The following is a 25,807-nucleotide window of genomic DNA, read 5'->3' on the forward strand; positions in this document are numbered from 1 at the left end:
TCCCCAGACTTGTTTTGATGAGCCGCCAGTCCTCTTGCTTCTTCTCCTTCACCAGCAAAGCTCCCGCAGTGGTGCCTCTCCCTCCACGCGGAGCACCTGAGCTGGCCCCCACGTTATCCCTCCCCCTTCCTCCTCTGCCGTGCTTTTGAGGCCGCGGGAGCTAGTAGGAAAGCGGCGGAGGTGGAGGCGGCGGCAGGGATAACCCAGAGCCCAGCTGAGCTGAGGTGCTCCGAGCGGAGTCAGCTGGGCTCTGGGTTATCCTTGCCGCCGCCTCCACCTCCGCCGCTTTCCTACTAGCTCCCGCGGCCTCAAAAGCACAGCAGAGGAGGAAGGGGGAGGGATAACGCGGGGGCCAGCTCAGGTGCTCCGCGTGGAGGGAGAGGCGCCGCTGCCATGGGTGGGGACGCCAGCGGGAGCTTTGCTGGTGAAGGAGAAGAAGCAAGAGGACTGGCGGCTTTGAAATGCAACCCCCTGGTCCCGCCGGCCGCGGATTTGATTCGGCGTAAGTGGGGGCCGAACACATGCTGAGCCGACTTTGCGCAGTGAGGCGGAGTAATTCAACCCCCCCCAAAGAACGTGTGTGTGTGTGTGTGTGTGTGTGTGTGTGTGAGAGAGAGAGAGAGAGAGAGAGAGAATTGGATCAAAATTGGTGGCCAAAGGAGTGGAGGGAGGGAGGGAAGGGAGGAAGGAAGCCCTGCCCCCTATGAAAAAAACTGAAGATGGAGCAGTGAATGAATAAACCATAAAAGCAACAAACAGTTAATGCGTAAGTAAGCTGAGGAGCAAGTTCTCAACTAAGGAAGAAATATAAGAAAGAAATATAAAAAGCTCAATATGCCAAAACACTTATTTTAGTCTTCATTTAATTACTTGTATTGTAGTCTGATGTAACATCTTTTTAAAGTTAACGTTAGTTAGAAAAGATAGGGTACAAAACTTAAATAATAAAAAAATTGTACATTCATTTTGAAAAATAAATGCAAGACTTGATTAATTTCATATCTTTATTTAAAATAGTTTTGGCATGGCATATGATTTTATTGACTCAGTTGGAAATGATGTGGATGTTGTATCTGATTCTGAGGTATATATATTCTTAAGTAACATAACATATAGCATATTGTCCAAACTTGCTAGACTATTTAATTGATCTTACTACTTTAAAGGGGGAGAGTTTTTTATGTTGCATTTATATATTATATTTATTACATTTATATTCCACATTATATATTTGTATTGTTATTTTAGTGTATATTGTCAATTTCGATAGATATTATATTGATATATCAATACTGATTTTAATCATACTAAATAACAATTACTGCTATTATTTATCAGCATTACATATTTACAGTTTTTAATATTGAGTTAGTCATATTTTAGAATAATAGCGTTATTTTTTAATAGGATAATTGGCAAAATCTAATTCACATGTGATGGGTTGCATTCCAAAGGAATGTGAGAGGACAGGTTGCCTGCAAAATGCCAGGACCCAGGACCCTGTTGGTGCCATGTCTCTCTCTAGCCAGTCTAACAATCTAAAAGCTGAGCAGAGAGCCTTTTTTTTTCAGGGTGAGCGGAAAAGTATAGTGTTTGAGTGGCACTTTTCATGTCTGGCATTCATCGGGCTGAAACCTCGCTCGCAATTGGCGCTTGACGCTTGGAAGGTTGCGCAAATGTCCAGCAGACGCGACAGCAGTTCAAACTGTGGCTCTCTTAGGTGCTCAGGCATGAAACTGTGCAGCTCACACACTGTACTTTTCCGCTCACACTGAAAAAAAATTAGAGGGAACATTGGTGTGCGTGTGTGCGTATGCACTTGCTTGCTTCAAGAAGTATTCTTTACCTGAGAACTTAATGCTTGGTTTTATCTCTCAGAATACCAATTGTTGTTATTGGATAAGTAGGGCTTTAATATTTTTAAGGGCAGAATTTTAATTTTAGCCAATGTATTCATGAATCTACTCATGGCTTTCTTTCTTTCTTTTTCTTGCCTACAGTTAAGTGCTCTCAATACTCTTCATTCTGTGTAAAGTTGGAATATATGTTGCTATTGAAAATCAAATGATAGCTATTTTTGCATCTGTTCATTTTCAGGTCACGTTTGGATGCCTTGTGGTGGTGATGATGATGGGACACAATAATAGATTTTGGGCTCCTTTCAAAGTTAACACTATAGCTTTGTATCTATTTTATTTTATTACAGGAATGAAAATCAGATCCAGTCTCCCAATTAGTTTTTCTTTTAAGAAGAGTTTCTGTATTAAAATTATTATCCGCTGTTTCCATGTGTCAGTTAGAACACCCTTGACTTTAAATGCCAAGGAGCTGATTAAGGCAGGAGGGATTGGCATCTGGAAGATGGCTGTAATTGTAGTTCCAGTACAATATGGATTTGAATAATCACCATGGTGCAAAGCACAGCAAATAGCATAGTAACCACAGGCTATGGAAATCTTTAAAAAAACTCAGTAAATCACTGCATGGAAATAGGGCACTTTTGCACCTTCAGTGGTTTTACTTTTTAAAATGTTCTTCTTACGCTCTTCATTTAGTCCTTTTCAATGTAGGTTGTTGGATAAGTTATGTGAAAGTAAGATATTCTGGTATTTATGCAATCTTACCACGAATATTATAGCCAACCTATTTGAAAAACAGGTTCAAAAACAAAGACTCTATCCATTTCCTACATTTAATTTTTGCTGTCGATTTATGTAGCTAAAAAATTCCCCCGAGTTCTTTTTTTTCAGTGCAATATATGCCATCACCTGCTGGCAGCGGCTGCCTTATTTCAATATAAATGAGATAAGCAATGAGGAACTTTGTAAGTGCTTTGGACTTCAGTTACCAGCATTTGATACTTATTTGATATCAAGATACCAGAAAGTCATCCCCTCCCTAGGACAAGTAGATCACGTTTTTTATATATAGGGTAGTCTTTGCGTAGTGTCTACAATTGGGACTAGCAGCTCTGTGATTAAGCAGAGCGGTCACTAGGTGGAAAATCACATGACCATAGCTGTGTTTTCCTTTTCTCTACTCCCCAGCTCTTCGGGATGTTTATCCTAGCACTGGGATAAATAGCAATTAATTCTATTTACAATCATTGGAGAGGAAGGGATTATAAGAGAGTAAATGGATTCATAGTGGGGAATACACGTAAAAAGCAATGCACTGGCAGTGGCAGCCTGGAGCACATTATAACACCTGATATACTCCCCATGTGCCTGCTTACTTTTTTGTAAACCCGTCCTCTTCAATGTGCAAAGGGAGAGAGGGAGGAAAAAACAGCACAGGCACAGGACAACACATACTGGGTGTAACAGTGAGCCCATGACTAAGGCATGTGAAGATCATGTAAATTTTAAATTTATTTTTTCAGTATCACCGTGACTTTAAATGATTATTGCACAAGGCAATCAATAGGTGAGGGCTACCTGTACACAGGAATAGCAATATTCAAAAACCAGAAGAAGATTAATTCCATTTGCTTGGATACACTTTTTTTTTAACTGACAAGTGCCCCTTTTCATCAGAAACATTTCATAGGAAAGCTCCTACATGAAATGGCTGGGCTAAGAATAACACTAATCAATTGGGGTTCCCTTTACTTAGCAGGAACCAAGGAAAAAATGTTGAAAGGTACTCTGTTTTGACTCCTGTCTATCATGTTATTTGAATGTTAAAAGTATGATGCTACCAAGAGATTTAAAGGTGTTGTTTTGCACAAATTGCTTCCATATCTGAGTAAGAGTGCCTTGCCTACTGCCACCTGTTGAGTTGCCAGTAGAGGTAAGATTAAAGCAAGTTGACACCTAAGTCCACCATTTCTGGCCCAGAAAGTTTTTCCCCTCCTCCTCATTGCTTGGTATAATTCACTTTTGTGACATTATTCCCATGCAGGCTGCCAAACGAGTAATCTTATTATCAGGAACCCCTGCCATGTCACGTCCCGCAGAGCTGTACACGCAGATTGCAATGGTCCAGCCTACCTTCTTCTCTCAGTTCCATGACTTTGGGGTCCGCTACTGTGATGCTAAACAGGTAATCTAGGTATACTTGCATGTCTGCCAGAAAAAAAGGCTATTTGGGAATAATAATCTTTCATGCTGGAAAGCATTTCATGCTTTATATAGATTTAGCAAATTTGGTTTGCAGATTCCTTTCTGTAGACAGAATCACTTTTTACAGCACCAACTGGCTGTAGAATGCATGCACCTATAATTGCCTCGCTTTTTTTTAATAAATGAAGCCCTTAATGGAAATAAAATTCAGTCCTTCTTGAGCAAATGGTAAAACTGAGAAGCCTTAGGAAAATCTGATCTTCTGTTGCCATGGTCGTACATCTTGTCTGTGAACTTTAAAAGTAAAATTCTAAAACTTAAAACTAAAGGACTAAAAATTAAGAAGAACTTAAGAATTATCTGCTCAATGCAGATAATTTGCTCCCCTAGTTTTCTGCAACACCAGAATTCATTGATTTAACCATCTTTCTACAGGCATGGAAATGTTTGTGGTTATATTAGCTTATATTAGCAAAAAGATAAGTGAATTGCATGCCTTGAATAGACGAGGGTATAATGTTATTGAATTTTTGGTCAAATTTCAAGCACAGTTATAAGAGAGAGTGTTTTAAGGATATCAGAATCTAGCCATTATGTCAACATCCATAGATACATTTATAAAAGAACCAGTTTGGTTTAGTGGTGACGGTGCTGGCCTAGAAACCTGGGGACTGAGAGTTCGAGACCTGCCTTATGCATGAAAACCAGCTGGGTGACTTTGGGTCAGTCATTCTCTCAGCCCAACTCACCTCAGAGAACTATAAATGTAAGGAAACTAGGAAGCAGGAATATTAAGTATGTGTCCCACCTTCAGTTATATATTAAAAAGACAGCACTAGCACTAGCAAAAGCACTTACTCTTATATACCGCTTCACAGTGCTTTACAGCCATCTCTAAGCAGTTTACAGAATTAGCATACTGCCCCCAACAATCTGGGTCCTCATTTTACCCACCCTGGAAGGATGGAAGTCTAAGTCAACTGCTGGCATTGGCAGTTAGCAGAATTAGCCTACAATACTGCATTCTAACCACTGGGACACCACAGCTCTTATACATAATATAAATAATAAAATAATAACAACAGTTTGATGTAATGGTTACAGCACCAGGCTAGAAACCAAAAGACTGGGATTTCTACCGTAGTTCTGCCTTAGGCATGAAATTAACTGGGTGATTTTGGACCAATCACACTCTTTCAGCCCACCCCACTCCACAGGATTATTGTAAGAAAAACAGGAATGAGGAAGTAGTATTTAGTATGTTCACATAAAAAGTAATAAATAATAAAAAAAAACTGAAATGTATGCTTCACAGAATGGACCTGCCATTAGTTAGTGTGAGACATTAGTTAGTGTGAGGAAAAGGCATTTTTAGAATAGAAAAAGAAGACACTCTGTGACAGGGATGGACTTGGGGATGCTTGTGGAATTTTACTAGCACCCAATTCATCATCAAGTGTAACATAACAGCTTCATTGGGGCATTGGGTACTTTTAAGCTGATGCCCCTGTATCTGTGACCTGATTCTGATCATAGTTGGCATAGAAACGGTTCCTCCTTCATTCTCCTCAGCTATTTGTTTTAAGTAAGAAGCTTTTTTGTTGCTGGTTGTAAAGAGCCAGTAATCCCATTACACTTATCCAGAGATTTATTTGAATTAGACTTGTCAACAGGACTACAAAGAGACTGATATCTTTAGAATGCCATAAAGGACAAATGAATACTGAAGATCTCCTTATAATTCAAATGCAAGTCTTTACAATAGGGAAAGTGTATATAATGTTTATTAGAAGTTTTAAACTAGAAGATAAAAACTAACACAAACTAATATGAAGAAGAAATAAAGGAAGAAATACAAGAAAAGAAGAAAAGTTGAAGAAAAATAAAGAAAGAAGTATAAAGAAGTGGCTTCTAATATTCTTCACAGCAGTTATAAGTACAAATATATTTCGCTCTTTCTCTAAACTTACATATTGCTCTTCTTTATATAATCTATAAAGAATCGCAAGGTCTATAAATCACAAGTTCATTTTTTTTTTAATTTTTATGCAAGGTGTCCATAAGAGGCTGAGGTGGATGTTTTAAAATGTTTATTGTGCTGATGTGGGAAAGGCTCTCGCTCTGCACTGAAACTCACATTAATGTCCCTCGTGAATTTCAGCGGCCCTGGGGATGGGATTATTCTGGATCTTCCAACCTTGGGGAACTGAAGCTCCTGTTAGAAGAAACTATCATGATCCGTCGCCTGAAATCTGAGGTGCTTTCTCAACTTCCTGCAAAGCAACGCAAAATGATAGTGATAACTCCTGAAGGCATTGATACAAGAACCAAGGCTGAGTTGACAGCAGCTGCAAAGGAAATGGCAAAGGGTTTTAAAAGTGTAAGTTGATAATGTTGGTCTAACATATGGCTGTATTTAATTAGAATGCTAATATAACAGTTTGAAAATGCAAAATATGATGTATTTGTCTTATAAATGAATTTCTGCTTGGTAACTATAATTATAATTTATTTTTTTGCAAGTTCTAAAATCTAGAATTCCAGAATGCCACATCTCAGAATGGTACTTATTTCCTGAAAATAAGACAGGGTCTTATTTTCTTTTGACCCCGAAATAAGTGCTTGGCCTTATTTTCGGGGAGGTCTTATTATTTTTGAGGTGCGGGAGGCCGCGTGGTCACCTCATGGCTGCTGCCATATTGCAATATTTTTTGGGGAGGGCTTATTTTAGCACATGCGCTCAAAAGCCTGATTGGGCTTATTATCGGGGAGGTCTTATTTTCAGGGAAACAGGGCACGAACCCATGAAGAAAGGACATATCCAATGAGTTTCTAAAGCTGAGAACTTTAAAACCAAACACATCCACTCTGCTTTCTTTGTGTTTGAAAGCTCAAACCATAGTAGTGATTCATAATGAAGGTTAGCATAAAGTAGGGGTTGGCATGATATGCTTGTGATTGTCAGATGAGAGGGATGGTTCTGTTTGAATAGGTTTGTTATGAGGCAAGATATGAGATTGTGCAGGTTTTAATGAAGGTTTGCCCATTTGGCAGATTGGAGAGGAGGCAGGGTGACTTTGGTTAAGCTCTGCCATCATTTGAGAGGCAACAACCAGGAGATAAAGTTCATGGGTGTAAAAATCTTAAGCCAGGCCCACTTCACATGTTATGCATTGAGTGTATCTTCAGATGGATCAAGGGCAAAAGCACACAGGTGGGGAGGAGGGCAACCAAGAAACTTAGATAATGAAATGTTGCAAATTTCCATGTGCTTGGTTATTTCTACTTTCGAATAAAAGAAAGTCAAAAGAGTTTCATAATAGTGAGAGAAGGATTTCTCTTCCTATTAGAATTATTTAATGTTCTTAGGACTTCTTTGGTGCTTTAATCAAAGTCTTATGATTTCTAAAATGTTTTGAGTTGCAAAACTGATAAATAATACATAGATATTGTGAAATCCACTGATATACATTTTTTGAAACTGATAAATTATAGAACTGTGGCTATAGAAATATGCTACGTTGATAAATTTATTTCAAATTACTGTATACATTTTGATACGTTATACATGTATCATTATCCATGGGATATATACTTTATATACATTATATATATATATATATATCCCTTTATTTATTTATCAGCACAAATAAACACACACACACACACACATATATGTTATATATTAGCCATGAGATAGACATTAGCCATAGGAAAAAAAGGAAATTACTAAGGGACTTCCAAATAGATGACTTTTCCACTTTATGGTAGCTTCTCATTCCTAGTAACTAAGAAATTAGTTGCCCATAAACTCATTGATAGTGAGATGGGCAACATATAAATTTAATAAATAAATAAATTGGTGCCAAGTGCCAAGTATTTTCAGAATTTCACAGTTGTGAAATTTAACAAACTGCTAGTTTGGGGGCAAAAAAATGGGTTTATAAATTTCTGAAAACTGTTCCTTTTGGTTCTTGGTTTAATGAGACTAGTTTTTAGCATCATTCTTAATCTTAATTCACCTAAAATTGAAAACCAAAAGGAGAGTAGGTCAGAGTAGTTATTAATTTGCATTGGGTTGAATATGAAATTCAGAGGTTATAAGATTTTTAAAAAATGATACTTCAAAAAAGTTGTGAATCTTTCTTACCCCCTGAGTTTGCAGGTATCACCAATGAGTTTTTCAAATAACTTTTTCAGAAACAAGAACAGAAGGAAGCACTTCTTATCTTCTACAACAAGACTTCAGAAGCCAAAATTCACTGTATCCTGTAAGTTGTTTTTTTGGCTTTTAATGCATTACAAGGCTTGTAATGATCTGATGTAATTATCAGATCAATCCTGACTAGTATGAAAAGATGCAAGAGAATCTTGATTTGTGGGGATCCTAGAGAAATGTCTGTTAAAAGACTTAAGAATTATAATAGAAATATCTGTAGTGAGACAGTCTGATGAATTTTGTCAAAGTTGTGCTCAGTGATACAAACACCAATTGTTCCCATTGTTTTTATTTAACATTAATCATTTTGATCAGGCAAATTTTTATGTGTAGATTGCAAACAGGAAGATGAACTGCCAATCAACTGAAGTAACTGTTTCCTTAATTTAGGGCAGGGGCGTTAAACTCATGGCCCATAGGCCGGATGTGTCACGCACTGGCCACACCCACCCCTAGCTTAGCAAAGGGGGGAGTTGTGATACGTCACATGACGACAAGGTGTCATCGTGAGTTTGATACCTCTGCCTTAGAGCAAAAGATGTTCCACCTTTCTTTGCTTAGTTTATGACTAATAGGCTTTAAATCCTCCAGGTTGTGAATTTGAGAAATGGCATAAGAAGAAATGCTAACTGTTACAGAAATCTTTGTAGAAGTTATAATAGAGTAAGATGTGAGGCCAAGACCCAGCAGCACCCAAACCTCTCTTTGTGAAGGAATTTTTCTGTATGTATCCTCAAGAACTGCTAACAGTAAGATGTCAAAGTGTTGGTGTAAATGTCTTGTGGTATTCGTGAAAGGTGAATTCCTCAAGGTATCCTAAAATAGATCTGAATTTCCTGTGCATTCTTTATAGAAATGTGACTAAGTTCCATGTGAAACCCAAAAGCCTTTGCTTAAATTTTGCCATGGTCTGCTGATGATATCAAAGCCAGCAATACATGGAGATCATATCTACAGTATTGTAGTTGCTTCAGGTTTTTTTTTTTTTGAAGATTGATAGCTATTGGCTAGAGTTAGCTATTGAACAAGCCTTTGGAGACAACATTTAGCTTTAACCGATAGGGTACTTGACCATACCTTCAGTTCAACTTTATTCAACATTACGGTACCTTTGTGTAGATTGAAGCAAATAGTAGATTTTTAGCTAGTACTTTTGATTTTGTCTTGTGGTGCCAAAAGCTCTGGTCTAAATTATTTTGTTTCCATGAATCTCAAGTGCTTGCAAAAACAATACTATTTACAGTATGTTTATTGAGCTTTCTCTCTCCCTAATTGCAGAGAATATATCCTAGATTTATTGGAAAGTGGAAGACAGAAATTTCTGGTATTTGCTCATCACAAACTAATTTTGGATGCAATCAGTGAGGAACTGAAGAAAAAGGTACAGTTGCTGCTACATAACCCCATAGTCAGGTGATGACTTGAAGGTGGATATCCCTGATCCTAGTTGAATTCTTTAGTTAATCATTGTTTTTCCTGAGACTTGAAGAGGATCTCCTCTTACTTTATCCCAGGGGTGGGTTTCAACCGGTTCGCGGCGGTCCCCACGAACCGGTTGGTTGGCGAACCCGGAAGTAAGTAACTTCCGGGAACGGCGAAGGGCTCACCCGCCCGCCCGCGTTCCTTACCCGGTTTTGATGAGTTCTGCGCTTCCACGCATGCGCAGGACGCATACAGCGCCTGCGCGATCCTCCAGGAGCAGCTGGAGCATCGCACAGACGCTAGTATGCATGCGTGCACTGCGCGCGTGCACGAGGATGTCGCCGGCCCCGTTCCAACCGAAATGGTTGGAACGGGGCGAGAAACCCACCCCTGCTTTATCCCCACAACAAACCTGTGAGGCAGATTGTAATTGAATATAAGGAAAACAGAGGATCCTATACTAAAGCTTCTCTGGTGAGCTGCCCTTTGCTGGATATTTTCAAGTAAAGGCTGGATAGATATTTGCCAGGAATGTTTTAATTTGGATTCCTGCGTAAGCAGGAAGATGGACTCACTAGTCTAAAATAATCTACTTTGCACATGAATCTTCACATTTTAATTCTACTGATGAAACTGAGTCCAATAGCTTGTAGTTATTTTGATGGCTAGGTGATGTAATAACTGAAACTGAGAATATACAGATTTTGCCTAATATTTGACTTAAGGGGCCATCTAGAAACTCTGTTTCCTTATTTCTAGACAACTTGAGACACAAATGGAATTTATCTAAGTCCGAGTGGAGCAATGTGACTTGGAATCTCTTGGTTCTAGAAAACTCAGCTTGCCATAGTGAGAGCAAACCTTTCCATTTTGGAACAGGAACTAAGAAAAAAACAAACCCTGGTGATAAATTACTCATTGTATATTCACCATCTTTTTCAGAATGTAGGCTTCATTCGTATTGATGGTTCCACTCCCTCAGCTGAACGTCAGTCCCTCAGTCAAGAATTCCAGTTCTCTGAGAAGCTGTCAGTGGCCATCCTCTCCTTGACTGCTGCTAATATGGGGCTTACCCTCTCCTCTGCCGACTTGGTTGTATTTACTGAATTGTTCTGGAACCCTGGGGTAAGAAGATTTTGCCCAATACTGCTTCTGCTAAAATAAGTTTTTCCATCCACCCATCCAATAAATTTACATTGTCACCCATCTCGTATACATGACTGTGTACAGCTAACATTTAAAAAAACACAAGATAAAACAGCTCAAAATTAAAACAATATCATTCTGTTTAAAGTAGAGGGAATTGGATTTCACACAGAGAAGGAAGAATTTGGCAAGGAAGAAGTAATTTTGCGTCACATACTTTTCTACATAAACTAGTAGTTCCAATTCTTTTATGCTGACCTTAGCCTTCTAGCAGCATTGCTTCGTAGCTATGGTCATTGATGAAACCTAGGGGGAAAAGCATTGCCTAGAGGCAAGTATTGTGTGTAGGATTCTTTCATCCTGCTCTCTTTGATTTATTTTATGTTAGTGCTCTTTTGTCAAAAAGAGTTAAAACCAGTTTGCTTTTCTACTATTTAAAAAATCCATTGGAAATAATGGTAAGCATGCTAAGTCTGCTTCCCTCAGCACAGAGAAGAGAAAAAACTTACTTAGAGTCTCCCCCTGTGACTTAAATGATAAAAAATATGCTGGAAATTATCATGTTAGTCTTCACTGATAGAGGTTCTTTGCATATGGAAGAAAGAGGAAGGAGGATAAGATTAGTGTATTTGTTTCTTCTTTTCTTTCTTGCATGTAAAATATCAATTTTGCAATGTCTGAAGAAGGTTAATTAATCATTTTTCTAATATAAATGGGAATACACCAAATAATCAACTAATCTATTTAAATATTATTATAAGAACAGCCACATACTGTCCAAATCGTGTCCCTAAAATGTGTACATTAGAAATTTCATCCACCAGTTCTCTTATTTTTAAATACATCTTTGTCACCCACTTGGAATGGAAGTACTATCACATTATGTCAAATACATTATATCACTGATTTATTGGTTATTATTTTTTGGAGTATTGTTTATTGGTTCATTGATCAGAGCTGATCCCTTTGTTTTTATTTTTTCTAATTTATATATTCTACTTTTAAATATAGGTTTTGATGCAAGCAGAAGATCGGGCACACCGAATTGGACAGACTAGTTCTGTGGATATCCATTATTTGGTAGCAAAGGGAACAGCAGATGATTATTTATGGTAGGAAGAATAAAGTGTTTTTATGCCGCTATAGATTATAACTTATGATCTTGAGAAAATAAAGGGTACTTCATTAGGAGTCGAGTTATTTGTACTTCTATTGTAATAAAATGGCACATCAGCACTGTTTCCTGATCTTCCTCTTGCTGTCTCTAAACTCATCAGTATGACAGATAATGATAAAGTACTTGATTCTAGAAACATGCAATTGCAGAATTTTATTGCGGAAATTGAAATTGCTTCAATTTGGTTACTAAGAGCCAGGTGATCTAGTTGATAAGGCACCAGGCTAGAAACTGGGAAATCATGAGATCTAGTCCCACCTTAGGCATGAAATCCGGTTGCGTGAATTTGGACCACTCACTCTTTATCAGCTCAGTCCACCTCACAGGTTTGTGATAGGCAAAATAAGAGGAAAGAGTATTAGGTATGTTCACCACCTTGAGTTATTATGCTGTATTCTAACTCTGCAACACTTTGAATAGAGAAGACCTATTCTTAGCCAAAAATGTTTTGTGACTTAAGTTATTTCTTGACCAAAAATGCTTTGTAACTTTTATTTATTTATTGAAAAGATTTATATGGTTGTACATCTTAAGCAACTCTGGACACTTCTCAACAATTACCTTATGTTCTTCAGCAATTCATATGCTGTAAATTTCAGAGTTGTGAGTTGCATTTATGTGCTACTTTTGCTTCAGGAACTTAAGGCACATATATGGAATCCCCATCCAATATTATCTTCAAAGCAACTGTGTGAGATAGTATAAGTTGAAGTCCAGTGATTGCCTCAAATCGGCCAACAGGTTTTATGGCTGAGTGAGGATATTATAATACATCTGGTCCCAATCCAGTACTAATGATTGTATTACTCAATCCTCTACAAGAAAAATTGAACACATTTAATTCATGGCATCTATTGTTTCATTACAAATAATTTTAATTCTTTTCCTGACCTGCATGATTATAATAGTAACTAGATGCTTTAGCTTAATTATAACCGCCATTTTTAGTATGCAAACAGTACCGAAGGACTGTCCCTTAGTATGTTTTGATAACTGAAGTTATTGTATTTTACATAGGCCACTGATTGAAAAGAAGATCAGGGTGTTGGGTGAAGCTGGTTTATCAGAAGCCAAGTTCTCAGAAACAGCGGAAACCACAAATTACTATATCTGCAAGGTAAATTATTGTATGGCAAACAATGTTTCATAATTTAATGCAAGGTAGTTCTTCTTGAAACATATTGATACCTTGAGTAGCAAAGAAGAAAGAAAATGAAGATTATAATACATACAAATGTATTTAAGACATTTAGACATTAATGACAATCCTTTACAGTAGGATTGGGGAACCCAAGGCTCTCCCAGAATCCTTCACCCTTGCCTGAACTGGCTATGATTGATGGATAAATCCAGAAGGCAACTGGTTCCCTCTTCTTGCTTTAAAGAAGCAAAATCAATTTATGGGAGAAAGAACAGAGATATGTGGGGGCTGTAATTAAAATAATAACAGTAAACATTTCTGATGTGACCAAAATGATGTGGAACGATTTTGAAGTAAAGCCTGCTTACAGACACTAACCATTTACTGAGCCTAAGATTGGCACTTTGAAAACTGGGATTAGGTGCCAATTTTTGGCAAAACCATTGTAAAATGAGGTTCACACAACCATAAGATGCTGCAAACAGCCATAAATGTGGCTATGTTGTCAAATGCTTAAGTTTGGTCACATAAGGGACTCTCACCTTTGGAACTTCGAATCCGCACCACAAGTCCCTATTTGGGTCAGGCATAACTTTAAATGAGTCACCAAGAGACCAGTCTTAAATCGAGGATTATCTGTATCTTTAGCATTATTTTGGGGAAGAAGGCCCATGTTTGGATCAAAGGAAGGCATCCACTGGCTGCAGTGCTTTTTTTGACAAACTTTGTTACTAAGAATTTGACCCTCAGTTTCCCGTGCCTCTCTTATTTTGTTTCAGATGGCAGGGAGAAATAAATATGATTCAGTTCTCTTTCTAATATCTTGAGGCTTTTTGAATCTCTATGCATTTCCTGCATTAATTTTGTGAACTTGCGTTATTGATGATCAGAGCTGTTTTGTTATAAAGAAACAAGTCAACAAGAGTTTGACAAAGGCTTTCTCTTTAATTCCATAGGAGGACACCAAGCAGCAGACCATGCTGGACCTTTTCCAGAGGACTTTCTCAGAGGATATAGATATAGATGACATGGATGAAGCCTTGCTTGGGGAGATAGTGGAGACATGTGAAGATTCTGGGCAGGAAAACCCATTGAACAATAAAGCAGGACATTTTTTCTCAGCAAGTCCATGCAAAAAAAAGCGTACTCAATAATTTCCATGGATACAAATATATATGGCACTGATTTTTTTTCTCTTTAAATAACACTTTAATAAAAATAAGCATATATATATATATATATATATAGATATATATATATAGATATAGATATATATAGATATATAGATATATATATATAGAGATAGAGAGAGAGAGAGAGAGAGAGAGAGAGAGAGAGAGAGAGAGAGAGAGCGCTTAAGCTTTCAAATAGCTTGAAATAGATCTATACTAGTCTCCCTTTATTTATTTATCAGCACAAATAAAACACAAATGTAACAAAGGCAACAGTAAAAATATTGGGTTTCTGTCGTGATGGACTCTTGTGACGAGCCGATTGACAGATGATGGAAGCAGTTAGCTTCCTCCCATAATTGGGGCTTACCAGGGGTTGTGACACTAAATATGTGTGTGTGTGTGTGTGTGTGTGTGTATGTATGTATGTGTATATATATATATATGCTTATTTTTATTAAAGTGTTATTTAAAGAGAAAAAAAATCAGTGCCATCAGTAAATTATTTGGTTGTTCAAATAAACTATGGTTAAATTCATTATTGAATTTTGTGTAAAGAATAATGACATATCCTTATTTCTCTATAATAAAACAAACCTCTATTTTACTCAGTCATTTGTAGTTCAAAGCTCTGCATACTGAGTTTCAGGGAACTGTTTGAACTTAAGTTTCAGGTAACAGTGTTTGCAGATTGAAATTCTAATCTTATCAACTATTGAAAGACAAAGCTCTAATCATAAGAGTTCCAAAAGTTCCTGTATTGTCTATCCAAATATTTCCTTTAAAGCAATATTTTTTTCCTCAGGATACACCAGAGGCTCAATATGAATAAAATATTTTGCAAGTGGAAATCGGTATGACATCCATCTTCTCCACAAACAAGTGTTATGCACAATCCTAGCAATTTTTTCTATAGTAAAATATTGTTTATAAATAAATATGATGTTCTATCATTTTTTAACAAAAATCCCATTTCACCCGTAATTTTCAAAGGTATTTTTATTGCATTTGCAAGAGCAGCAAAAGGAGGCATTGCGGGGTGGCAAAAAAAATATCGAAAACACGGGATGGTAATTTTTGGAAGTACTGAGTGGCGGGGGGAGTTGGTCCGCCGACGTAGTCCGACCAAAGGATAAATGGAGCGCTAAGGAAAAGCCAACTCTATTGTTGGCCACGTGTGCGGGCTTTTTCTTCCGGTCTCTCTTTGGAGACGGTGCATGCGCAAAGGGCATTTCCTTCTTTCTCTCCGCGATCCTGTTGGAGGAGCAAGATGGTGAGTGGGGTTGCAGCTTGTTATTTCGTTTTCATCTGCTGCCATCTTTCCTGTTACTCGCGTTTGCGGGGCCGGCGACTGGAAATATGTGGGATGAAATATCTGAGGAAACGATATCTAAGGATATTGGGAATATTTAGGGATGATCCTAAGGCGGACTCGCCAGAGGCTGCCGGGTAGACCCGGCTTCGATAAGAATCGCTTTAGGAGTACGAATGCGGGAGTCTCTGTTAGGGACGACGGTGGATGCTAAGACTTTCGCCCTTGCTCGCTCCTTTCTGCAAAACATGAATGGAAAGCGCCTAATTTGGAGTAATTATTTTCTTCTTTCGCGTCCAATTAAACTCTATAAATCTTGTTGATTAAATGATTTTTGTTTACAAAGGCGCTCTTGTTGCAGGAGGCAGCCGATATTGCATTGCAGCCGCTTAGACCTTTTTTTTTTTAAAAAATGGTTGATTATTTGTGGCTGAAACTTTACAATTTCACGTATAGGGTAAGCGCTTTACTAGCCAGCCATTCTGTTCTTCTCCGCTCTCCCCGTTTTTTTCCTGATAATTTTCCATCAAGTTTTAAATCTTTTTTTTTTAAAGTTTCTGTAGGGAGAGAAAAAAAATCTGTAATACTCGGAGCGCTTTGGCATGATACTGTCTGCCTTATTTGGATAGTGACTGATCTCTCTCAGAGGCAATTTATATTGAGGCCTCGAGTTAGCGATAATACCGTATTTGAACTGACATACAATATTCAGTACATTTTGGATAACAAGGCAGCAAGTATGAATATTCTGTTAATTATGAAATAGTTAATGTACAATAAAATTATATAGTAATTAACACGTTACTACTATTATGCACTTGTCATCTTTAGTCAACAAAAGTTATCCTGTTAGTTGTGCCACTTGGTTGTTTGGGTGAAGTACTGTGATTGGTATGTTATATTGATTTGAATGAAAATTATATTTATCATCGAGATGGAAGTAAGCAAATACAGAGTTAGGCTGATAGGGCATGTTATCTTCCCCAGTATTTAAATGTGCTTAGCTTGGTAATTGTTCTTCTTTAAAATTGATTTCATTTGTATTCCACTTATTAAGGCTTAAAATTGCATTTTTAAGCCTCATTTTTTTCCTCTCAACTCTGCTGTATTAAGTTGAAAATGTTGGCTTGTAAAGGATTTACACATAGATAAGCTATGGTTCAAACAGATTAGATAAAGAATAGAAATATAAATACAATACTTTATTGGCGAAGTGTGTTTGGACACAAGGAATTTGTCTTTGGTGCATATGCTCTCAGTGTACATAAAAAATAAGATACATTTGTCAAGAATCATAAGGTACAGCACTTAATGATAGTAAGTTGTAATTCAATGTGGCATGCAAATATATCTAAAGTTATATTATGAAATTAAAAAATCAAGTGAAGACCTTGGCTCTTTCTACAGTCTATACTTGTAATAATACACAATATCATTCTATGTACTTATCTTGATGAGAACAGATGATAGTAATAGAAATGAAAAATGTGACACTTTTGTTGCTCTGCTGTAACAGGCCAAGCGTACTAAGAAGGTTGGGATTGTAGGTAAATATGGTACCCGATATGGAGCGTCCCTCAGGAAGATGGTGAAGAAAATTGAAATTAGCCAACACGCTAAGTATACATGTTCCTTCTGTGGAAAGGTAAGACTTTATAGCAGCAAATGTATGAAAATATTGTTTTTAATTAGAGTCTGTCCATGTCTTTTCAGTTTTAAAGAGTCAGTTATTCCCGAGAGACTTACTTTAGATATAAATTAATGAAATTTAAGAGCTGATTTTTTTTTTTAATGCCTCAACGCTAATGTGCCACAGTTTTGGAAATTCTTTTACTTCTTTTAATTCTCTGAGGTGTTTGAAGATGCTCTGAATCCTCCAGAATGTAATAATAAGGCCATTTCTGTGTGAAACCTATGAATAGTTACTTTATGTTTTATATGGGGATTTCAGTTGAGTTGGACATTCAACCTAATCCATTCTTTCCTGTTATGGTTCTTCCCATATGTATTGGGACTGTGGTTTATTAAGAACTGTCTTGGTAATTGGGTAATTAAAATTCCCATGGAAAAGGGATCTGGAAAAATGTTTTGCTTCAGTGTTCTGCTAAGCATACAGAATACTTCTATAAAATCTTAGTAGAGTGCTGTCATATTATTAAGTATACAATACTTTTTACTATTGTTTAGGTTAAATATCACTGATAATAATTGATTTTCCAAATGTTTTGAAGCTTCAGAATTAAGAAATTCTGCTTGGGTGTTATGAAAAAAAAAACCCCAGAAAAATTGTGCTTTAAAGAGATGAGACATTATATAATTGGGGCTATTTTTATTGCTGCAGATGTGCTGAAAAATAACCCATGCAAAAAAGCGAGACTTTTAGGACTAATTTACTGTCAAACCTAGAATTAATTTTTAATTACTGACCCTTATATGAACTAGCCTGTCTAACCGTACCAATTACTGTGCTTGGAATTTTTACATTGGCTATCTGCTTGAGGAAATTTTACATTCTTTCTTCAAAGTGGAGCTAGCAAAATCCTTTCTGCTTCTTAAATAATAAAACTGATCCATATTACTCTTTTAAAAATAAGACATTGTAGTGTTCCTTATTGGAGCAGTTCTTCAGGAGAGCTTCAAAAATAGTTGCTAAAAGAGGGGAGTAGTAATCCTGATAACTCCTTTGCCCCCAAGGCATCACTGGGCATTATGTGACCCCTATGACTTGCTTGCTGCACCCTGGAATGTGTTACAGCATATGACGTGTGCTTCTGTGTGTAGTTTGAATACTTACCCAAATGGGAAAATATTTTTCTTACAGACCAAAATGAAGAGGAAAGCCGTGGGTATTTGGCATTGTGGCTCATGTATGAAAACAGTGGCTGGTGGAGCTTGGACCTACAAGTAAGAGAACAGCACAATGTTTAGACTTAAGTTTTGAGTGAATGTTCCATTTTTATCTATGGTGGGGTGTGTTGTATAGACTGATGCAATTGCATATAAATGCAATTAATACATTTTTCTTTGGTGATTGGAATTGAAATGACCTGATGTAGAGTATTGGGCCATGGTAGAAGTATAAACTTTGAATTATTTTATTTGTAGTTGGGTTAGTCCTATTACCCCTTTCAGGGATGAGTAATAGTATTTGAGGTAATTGTGGCCAAACTCCTGACTCTAATAACAATACTTCTGTTTCTTCCAGCACCACTTCAGCAGTGACAGTGAAATCTGCCATTAGAAGACTGAAGGAGCTAAAAGACCAGTAGAAATATATTCTTGTTTGAATGCTATCTTTTATCTCACTATCTGCCAATTAAACACAGCTGTATGAATTTTGTCAGTAATGTCTTTCTGCAAGTCTAGAGTAAACACACTCTGAAGCACTCTGTTGACTGCTTCAGATCTCTGCATCCTGATTACGTGAGCTGAAGCACACCATATGCATCTCACTGTGTTTCTTGGTGCACGCACATAATCTGTTTCTCCATAAATAAGACCCAACTGGAAAATAATCCCTAGCATTTTTCAGGGTGCTTGTAATATAAGCCTTATCCAAAAAATAAGCCCCAGTTAAGATCAGCCAGATGGACACATTTAGTGCCATATTTTTCCCAAAATAAGACCTTATTGGAAGATAAGCTCTAATGTCTGAGCAAAACCCAGTCTTATTTTTGAGGAAACACAGGAACTATGGGTAATTCTCTTTGGTGATAATTTGGGCTGGGAACTTTGACACTAAGCAACACAGTCATAAGGTGCAATGTTGCAGGACTCTACTGGCTTATAATGGGAATTCTGGCACTACTAATTGCCATTATGCAAATCATGCAGTTGTAGCGTCCCATAGTTACATGATAAACATTTCCAACTGCCTGCTGGCTTCCCCATTCATTCTGCTTGCTAGCCAGCAGTAAAGGTTACAAAAGGTGATGTGACTGGGATGCAACTGTTGTAATTGCAAACCTATTGCCAATTGCCTGAATTGCAATCACGTGACCAGATGCAACAGCTGCAACCATGAGGACCCAGTAAGTACTCTTTCAGAGCTGTGATAATTTCAAACAGTGCACGTGTGTCAAACTTGAGGTGTTATTGCTGTCACATGATTCGTAGCGTTTTCCTCCTTTGTGGAGCTAGGGTGGGTGGGCCTGCTAGTGATGTATCCGGCTCGTGGACTGCCAGTTTGACACTCCTGTACTACAGATTCAATATAAAGAGATCAGAAATTTGTTACTCAGGAAAAAAATTAGATTAGAAGATTAGAAGGTTTATTTATATGCCGCCCTTTTCCTTGGGGGGGGACTCAGGGCGGCTCACAATCAAAGGAAGGGGGGAAAACAGACTTTTACATATAAGACAATACATAATTAAAAAACAACATTCATACCATTCTGGCGGGTTACAATCTTTAGCCCCAGGCCTGACGGGATAGCCAGATTCTGAGGGCTGTGCGGAAGGTCTGGAGGGTGGTGAGGGTATGAATCTCCACGGGGAGATCGTTCCATTGGGTCGGAGCTACCACCAAGAAGGCTCTCCTCCGCGTGGTTGCCAGTCGGCATTGACCAGCGGATGGAACTCCTTTCCGTGGCTGCTGTTGGTAAAAGGGCCAGGAAGAAATTCATTATGCTTTCTGTATCCTTAGGAAAACCTGACCTTAAAACACCCTGGCTACTGAAGGTCTTCAAATATGGTTAGCTCAGTTCTAAGTTCAAGGCATACTCCAGTTTTGCTCAACTTTTAAACTGTTAAGTGTGATTGTAAGTGTTAGATACTCTCCCTGGTAGATGTCTGGAGATTCTCAGTCATCCAGGTCATGATGGTCTCAAAGGTGCTTTTTCAAGAGGCAACTGGACTTCCTGTTTTTTCTTTGAAGATGCTTCACTTCTCATCCAAGAAGTTTCTTTTTTTTTATAAAGAGTTATTTTTCGGTTACAAAAATAAATATTCCATCTTTCCTTATGCATTGTGTCATCTGGGTACAAACATCTGCAACATCATTCCTCATTTGCCACGTTTCACATTCATATTAACATTTCCCTATGTTTAGTTATATTAAGCATTTAAACATAAAACTCCATTTTTCTTAATATCTTCTAGTAATGATATATTAACATTAAACATTCTCATCGCACACAACAGTTTTCATCTTATTTATATTTCTCATTAAATATATTGTCTACTACTTTTTTAGCCTTCATTTCCAAACTCCTTTTTTATTCTTCAACCATTAGTAAAATACTTCCCAAATCATATAATATTCAAATTGCTATTTCTCCTTAATTGCTAATTTTAATTGATCATTTCTACATATTCTAATATTTTCCTTATCACCTCATCAATAGGAATCTACACTTTTCCAATGTTGTGCAAATGCAATTCTAGCTGCGGTTAATACACGAATGATTAAATATACGATCTCTTTATTATAAATTTCAGGTAAAATTCCTAGCACAAATGTTTCTGGCTTCAGTTCAATACATTGTTGTATCATCTCTTCCAACCATGTCTTAATTTTTGTCCAATACTTCTTTGTCTCTCCACATGTCCACCACATGATAGTAAGATCCAGGTATTTGGTGGCATTTCCAACATTTTACTTGTTCCTCTTCCAATTTTATGCCCAGTACAGTTTCTTTATTAACCTTTCTTCTGTTCCTGTTAAGATTTTATCTAACTCCGTTAATTCTTTGTAAAACCCTGTAATTTAGAATCTCTCATATTTAGACTATCTGCACATGAGAATACCATGTTATATAAATCCCTTGATCACCCATTTTTTCTTTTGTTTTAAGTCCCCCTTCATTCAAAATATCTTTATATCTGATAATGATCCAAGAGTTTCTTCAGCTCTGAGCTAAAGAAGCTTCTTGGATGGGAAGCGAAATGTCTTAAAAGAAAAAAACAATATACAATTGCATCTTGAAAAAGCAACTTTGGGTGTCCCTGATAGAAGGCATCTGTTTCCACCATAGTAGATAGTTTCAGGATTTGAGGCTTACTCATTTCTGATGTTTAATGAGAAAATGCTGTTAAGAAAATATGTTTTAAGCCTACCGTTGTGTATAGTAGCTATAGCTATTGATCTACTATTGGTTAGCAACCCACAGGCCAGATACTATCTGCTATCTGAAATCATCCAGCTCATGCTCCCCTGAAGAAATACATTTACCTGGCCTGCAAGAGAATGAGTGCTAATTACTTCCTTCACTTTTAAAAGACTAGAATAAATTCTGACAATATGCTAGTCTTTCTTATAAAAAATTATTAAAATGTTAGGAATAGATTCAGCCTTCCATCCTTCTGAGGTTGGCAAAATGAGGATCCAGATTGTTGCAGGCAATATGCTGACTTTGAAAGCCATAAATTGCTTAAAGAATGCTGTAAAGCTCTATGAAATGGTATAAAAGTCTTAAGTGCTATTGCTACAGAAAAAAAAACCCCTATATATTATGTAGGAAACACTAATTACATACATGAATGAAAGGTGAGGTTATGGCCAGGAGCTCAACACCAGCCAACCATTTGCCCAGCCAAAAAATACCTGTGGAGGGTGCTTGCTATGAACCACTCCCTTGTGAGGTACAATGGAAAGGAGCTATTTTCTTCCGCAGCTCCCCTCCAGTGGCATGCCTGAGAGAATAGAAAAGATTATCCTCTCCCTTTTAATTTGGGAATTCAAAAATAGTGCTTTAAAAGTGCTTTTAAAGCATATATTTGGGGACTGTGGCAGGACTAGGCAGAAGTGGCTGTGTTATGATGGTTACGATGATGAACTATGTTGTGATTATATTAGGATTGTGTGTTTAATGTGTTTTTATTTCTGGCCTTTGATTTTTTTGTAGGTAATGCACACTGGGGGTAGTTGAGGACTCTATCATTTTCATAATGATCAAATTGTACATGAAAAAATGCAAGGGAATGCCAAGTTGCAGTGACAGGCTTCAGTTTTGCATGTGGCCTCATGGGGGTGCCGTAGTTCTACCAAATCCATTTCTCTCTAGCTGGTTCTATCCCTGCTTTTAGGTGGGGCATCTGGGTGCAAAAACATCGACGATATATAGTGCATAATTCTAACACTGAAACTGGAATTTTCTTGGAAAGATGCAAAAAGACATGCATGGCTTGCCTAGAACTTTTATTTGTATTTGTAACTGTTTAAAGTAAAATGCAGTTGCCCTTTATTAGGTTTGAAAAAATCCTAACATGGACTAAAAATGTTCATCTTTCTGCATATTATAGTGCAATTTTAAATGCAATTATGGGTTCTTAAAGTGAAGTGTTTTAAATCTCTTATAAGAGCATAAAGGTAAAGGTTCCCCTTGCACATATGTGCTAGTCATTCCCGACTCTGGGGAGCGATGCTCATCTCCGTTTCAAAGTCCAAGAGCCACCGCTGTCCAAAGATGTCTCCGTAGTTATGTGTCCGGCATGACTAAATGCTGAATAGCAATAGCAATAGCAATAGCAATAGCAGATTTTTATATACCGCTTCATAGGGCTTTCAGCCCTCTCTAAGCGGTTTACAGAGTCAGCATATTGCCCCCAACAACAATCCGGGTCCTCATTTTACCCACCTCGGAAGGATGGAAGGCTGAGTCAACCCTGAGCCGGTGAGATTTGAACCGCTGAACTGCTGATCTAGCAGTCAGCTGAAGTGGCCTGCAGTACTGCACTCTACCCACTGCGCCACCTCGGCCCTGAAGGCGCATGGAACGCTGTTACCTTCCCACCAAAGGTGGTTCCTATTTTTCTACTTGCATTTTTATATGCTTTGAACTGCTAGATTGGCAGAATATTAATATGTTGTTAGTTGCGAAATTGTGTCCGACTCATCACGACCCCATGAACAATGTTTCTCCAGGCCTTCCTGTCCTCTACCATCCTCTGGGGTCCATTTAAGTTCACGCCTACTGTTTCAGTGACTCCATCCAGCCACCTCATTGGCATACTTATAGTTTATTCAAAGATCCTAAGACTAAACCATCCAAATAGAATCAAACCTGACTCGGTGATCTGTGATGAGCAGAACATGGAAATTGATACCTGTGACCAATGTGATTTGCTTTTGCCAGAGTTAAGTTAGGGGTCTCAAACACTAAGATCTCAAGTCCTGAGCAATTACTAGTTAATTATCCCAGGAACTGCAAGACTGAAACTTTTTTGTGAATTGCTACGAACGTTTCCAATGTGTTAACAACAACAACAACAATAATAATAATAATAAATAATGAGCAGCTCAATGGGTACCATTATATATTTTGAAAAAAATCAATCCTATTCTGTCACTCACGAATCCTATATGAAATCCAGATCGGAACTGGATAGCGGTTGACCACATACATCTACATTTAATCGATTGACAAATGCTTTAATTCAGAAATGGTAACTGCACACTTTCTAAATGGCTTTCTGAGCAAAGAAATTTAGTTGAGTTGAACAGGGAACTTGGGGACGACATAAAGCACACATAAAGGAAAATTATTCAGAGCCCAACTCATTTCACAGTGTTGATGTTGTGGGGAAACTAGAAGGAGGGAGGAGTATTAGATATGCTTGCTGCCTTGACTTATTTATAAAAATAATAAAAGTGAGGGGGAAAAAATAAGAAGCCTCCTTTAATTCCAAGGAATGTCTTTCTCTGATTGCAATATAATGGGCATCTCCCCTCCTCATTGGACTATTGCAACACATGCTACATGAGATTGTCATTAAAGGTTGCCCGGAATCTTCAATTGGTGTTATAGTATATCCTACTCAAGTACTTATGAGTATCTAGGTCACTATAAATATCCTACTCTTTTGTAGGACCATCAAGAACTTCCAGTTAGCTTACAAGTGAGTAAATAAAATGAGAACAAATCCCACTCCCTACTAGCACTGATGATGTTACTTAGTTTGGTAATAAAATGTTTGCAAGAAAACAATTAAGCTCAGATTGCACCAAGGACCTCGCAGTTCAACCCTGAACTACAAATGTTCTCTTTTATTGGTAAGTTCTGAGTAAAAGTTAAATTGTTGGTTTTAACTCATGAAGCCATTAATTGCTTGGCAATGAGTTGCTCATAGGAAAATCATTCTTTATTAGTCAGTCCAAACACTTTGGTCAAAGGTAGAATTGGGTGATTATCCCCCATTTTTGGCAAGTGGGAATCAAAGCATGGAAGAATTCTGTGTGCCTGTTGTTGGGTGATGTGTTGTCTCATTATAGGCTTGTCTCCAATATTATCTGATTTCTGGAGAAAGCTAAAAACATCTTCTGAAGGGCTTTTGGGGACTAATTCCAGGTATTGTTTTGTGTTTAATATGTTTTGTTGTTGTAAATTGTAATTGTGAGCTACCAGCAGCCTCTTGTTTATCACAGGCAGGACCATTTCTGAGCCTAGGCAACCTAGGTTGTTTCCTATGGCACCAAATTTTAGGGGGCACCAACTTTTAAAAGACTAGTGAAATATATGACTACAAAATCTAATCATCTTTCATTATTGCTTTGTAACTCTTTATGCTTTTCCAAAACACACATAAAGTTGGCTCTGTGGTAGGGAATAGTATCCTTAACTGGATGTTGCAAGTCACAAAAAAGAAAGATGGTAATATTACTGAAGCAAGACAAAGATCTGATAGGAAGGAACCGAGTCACATGACTCAGCTTATTAAATTTATACCTCAAAAAACGGTAACTGAACCCTACACATCAGTATGCTCACTTGAGAGTTAAATATGAAGTAATCATAGTGGGTATAAGAATATGGCTTAATATGAGTGCTAAAATGTCTACAGCCAGTCCTGGAAGAAGGATTTAAATCTGTTAAATAAGAATACACAGCATTCCAGGGAATAATGGATACTTTCTCAGCAGAGATGCCTTTGTACTATATTTTTCAGAATGCTGTTTGTGGTGGAAGATATGTCAGAATTGAATGGGTTTCAGGAGTGTTTGAGAGCTTGGCGCTCAATCCAAGTTACCTTGTTTGAAGGGTCTTGATTGCTGTGGGATGATGCCAGCAGATAGATGAAGTTGCTATAAAGTGATGCAGCAGCTTTTATCTGTGCAAAAAGGACAACCAGGTGTACTACTTTGTACTTTAAGGCAGTGGTGAAATTCCATTTTTTTACTACTGGTTCTGTGGGCGTGGCTTGATGGGCATGGCAGG

The 25,807-nt window shown here is 37.6% G+C and overlaps 2 protein-coding genes across 7 annotated transcripts in view; both read left to right on the top strand.

The window, feature by feature from the left end:
- Window positions 1-14,388, top strand: part of SMARCAL1 (SWI/SNF related, matrix associated, actin dependent regulator of chromatin, subfamily a like 1) — a 32,469-nt gene extending 18,081 nt beyond the window's left edge. For all 6 annotated transcript variants that reach the window (XM_032218729.1, XM_032218699.1, XM_032218737.1 and 3 more), the window contains 8 exons: window positions 3,904-4,044; window positions 6,226-6,444; window positions 8,265-8,335; window positions 9,562-9,664; window positions 10,648-10,830; window positions 11,863-11,963; window positions 13,046-13,145; window positions 14,126-14,388. In XM_032218729.1, the coding sequence (XP_032074620.1) occupies window positions 3,904-4,044; window positions 6,226-6,444; window positions 8,265-8,335; window positions 9,562-9,664; window positions 10,648-10,830; window positions 11,863-11,963; window positions 13,046-13,145; window positions 14,126-14,323 (1,116 nt within the window). In that variant the 3' untranslated portion in view covers window positions 14,324-14,388. The remainder of the gene's footprint in view (window positions 1-3,903; window positions 4,045-6,225; window positions 6,445-8,264; window positions 8,336-9,561; window positions 9,665-10,647; window positions 10,831-11,862; window positions 11,964-13,045; window positions 13,146-14,125) is intronic.
- A 1,138-nt stretch (window positions 14,389-15,526) lies between these two features.
- On the top strand, window positions 15,527-18,989 carry RPL37A (ribosomal protein L37a). Its single transcript, XM_032236243.1, has 4 exons — window positions 15,527-15,614; window positions 17,170-17,298; window positions 18,475-18,557; window positions 18,859-18,989. The coding sequence occupies exons 1-4, from the start codon at window positions 15,612-15,614 to the stop codon at window positions 18,920-18,922; spliced, it is 279 nt and encodes a 92-aa protein (XP_032092134.1). The 5' UTR covers window positions 15,527-15,611; the 3' UTR covers window positions 18,923-18,989.
- Window positions 18,990-25,807: the final 6,818 nt, after the last annotated feature.

This window comes from Thamnophis elegans, chromosome 1, assembly GCF_009769535.1.
Source record: "Thamnophis elegans isolate rThaEle1 chromosome 1, rThaEle1.pri, whole genome shotgun sequence".
Taxonomy (NCBI): domain Eukaryota; kingdom Metazoa; phylum Chordata; class Lepidosauria; order Squamata; family Colubridae; genus Thamnophis; species Thamnophis elegans.

Coding starts and splice junctions, on each gene's coding strand:
- RPL37A (XM_032236243.1), top strand. Junction 17,299..18,474: donor CATGTTCCTTCTGTGGAAAG/GTAAGACTTTAT, acceptor TTTTTCTTACAG/ACCAAAATGAAGAGGAAAGC. Junction 18,558..18,858: donor GGTGGAGCTTGGACCTACAA/GTAAGAGAACAG, acceptor TGTTTCTTCCAG/CACCACTTCAGCAGTGACAG.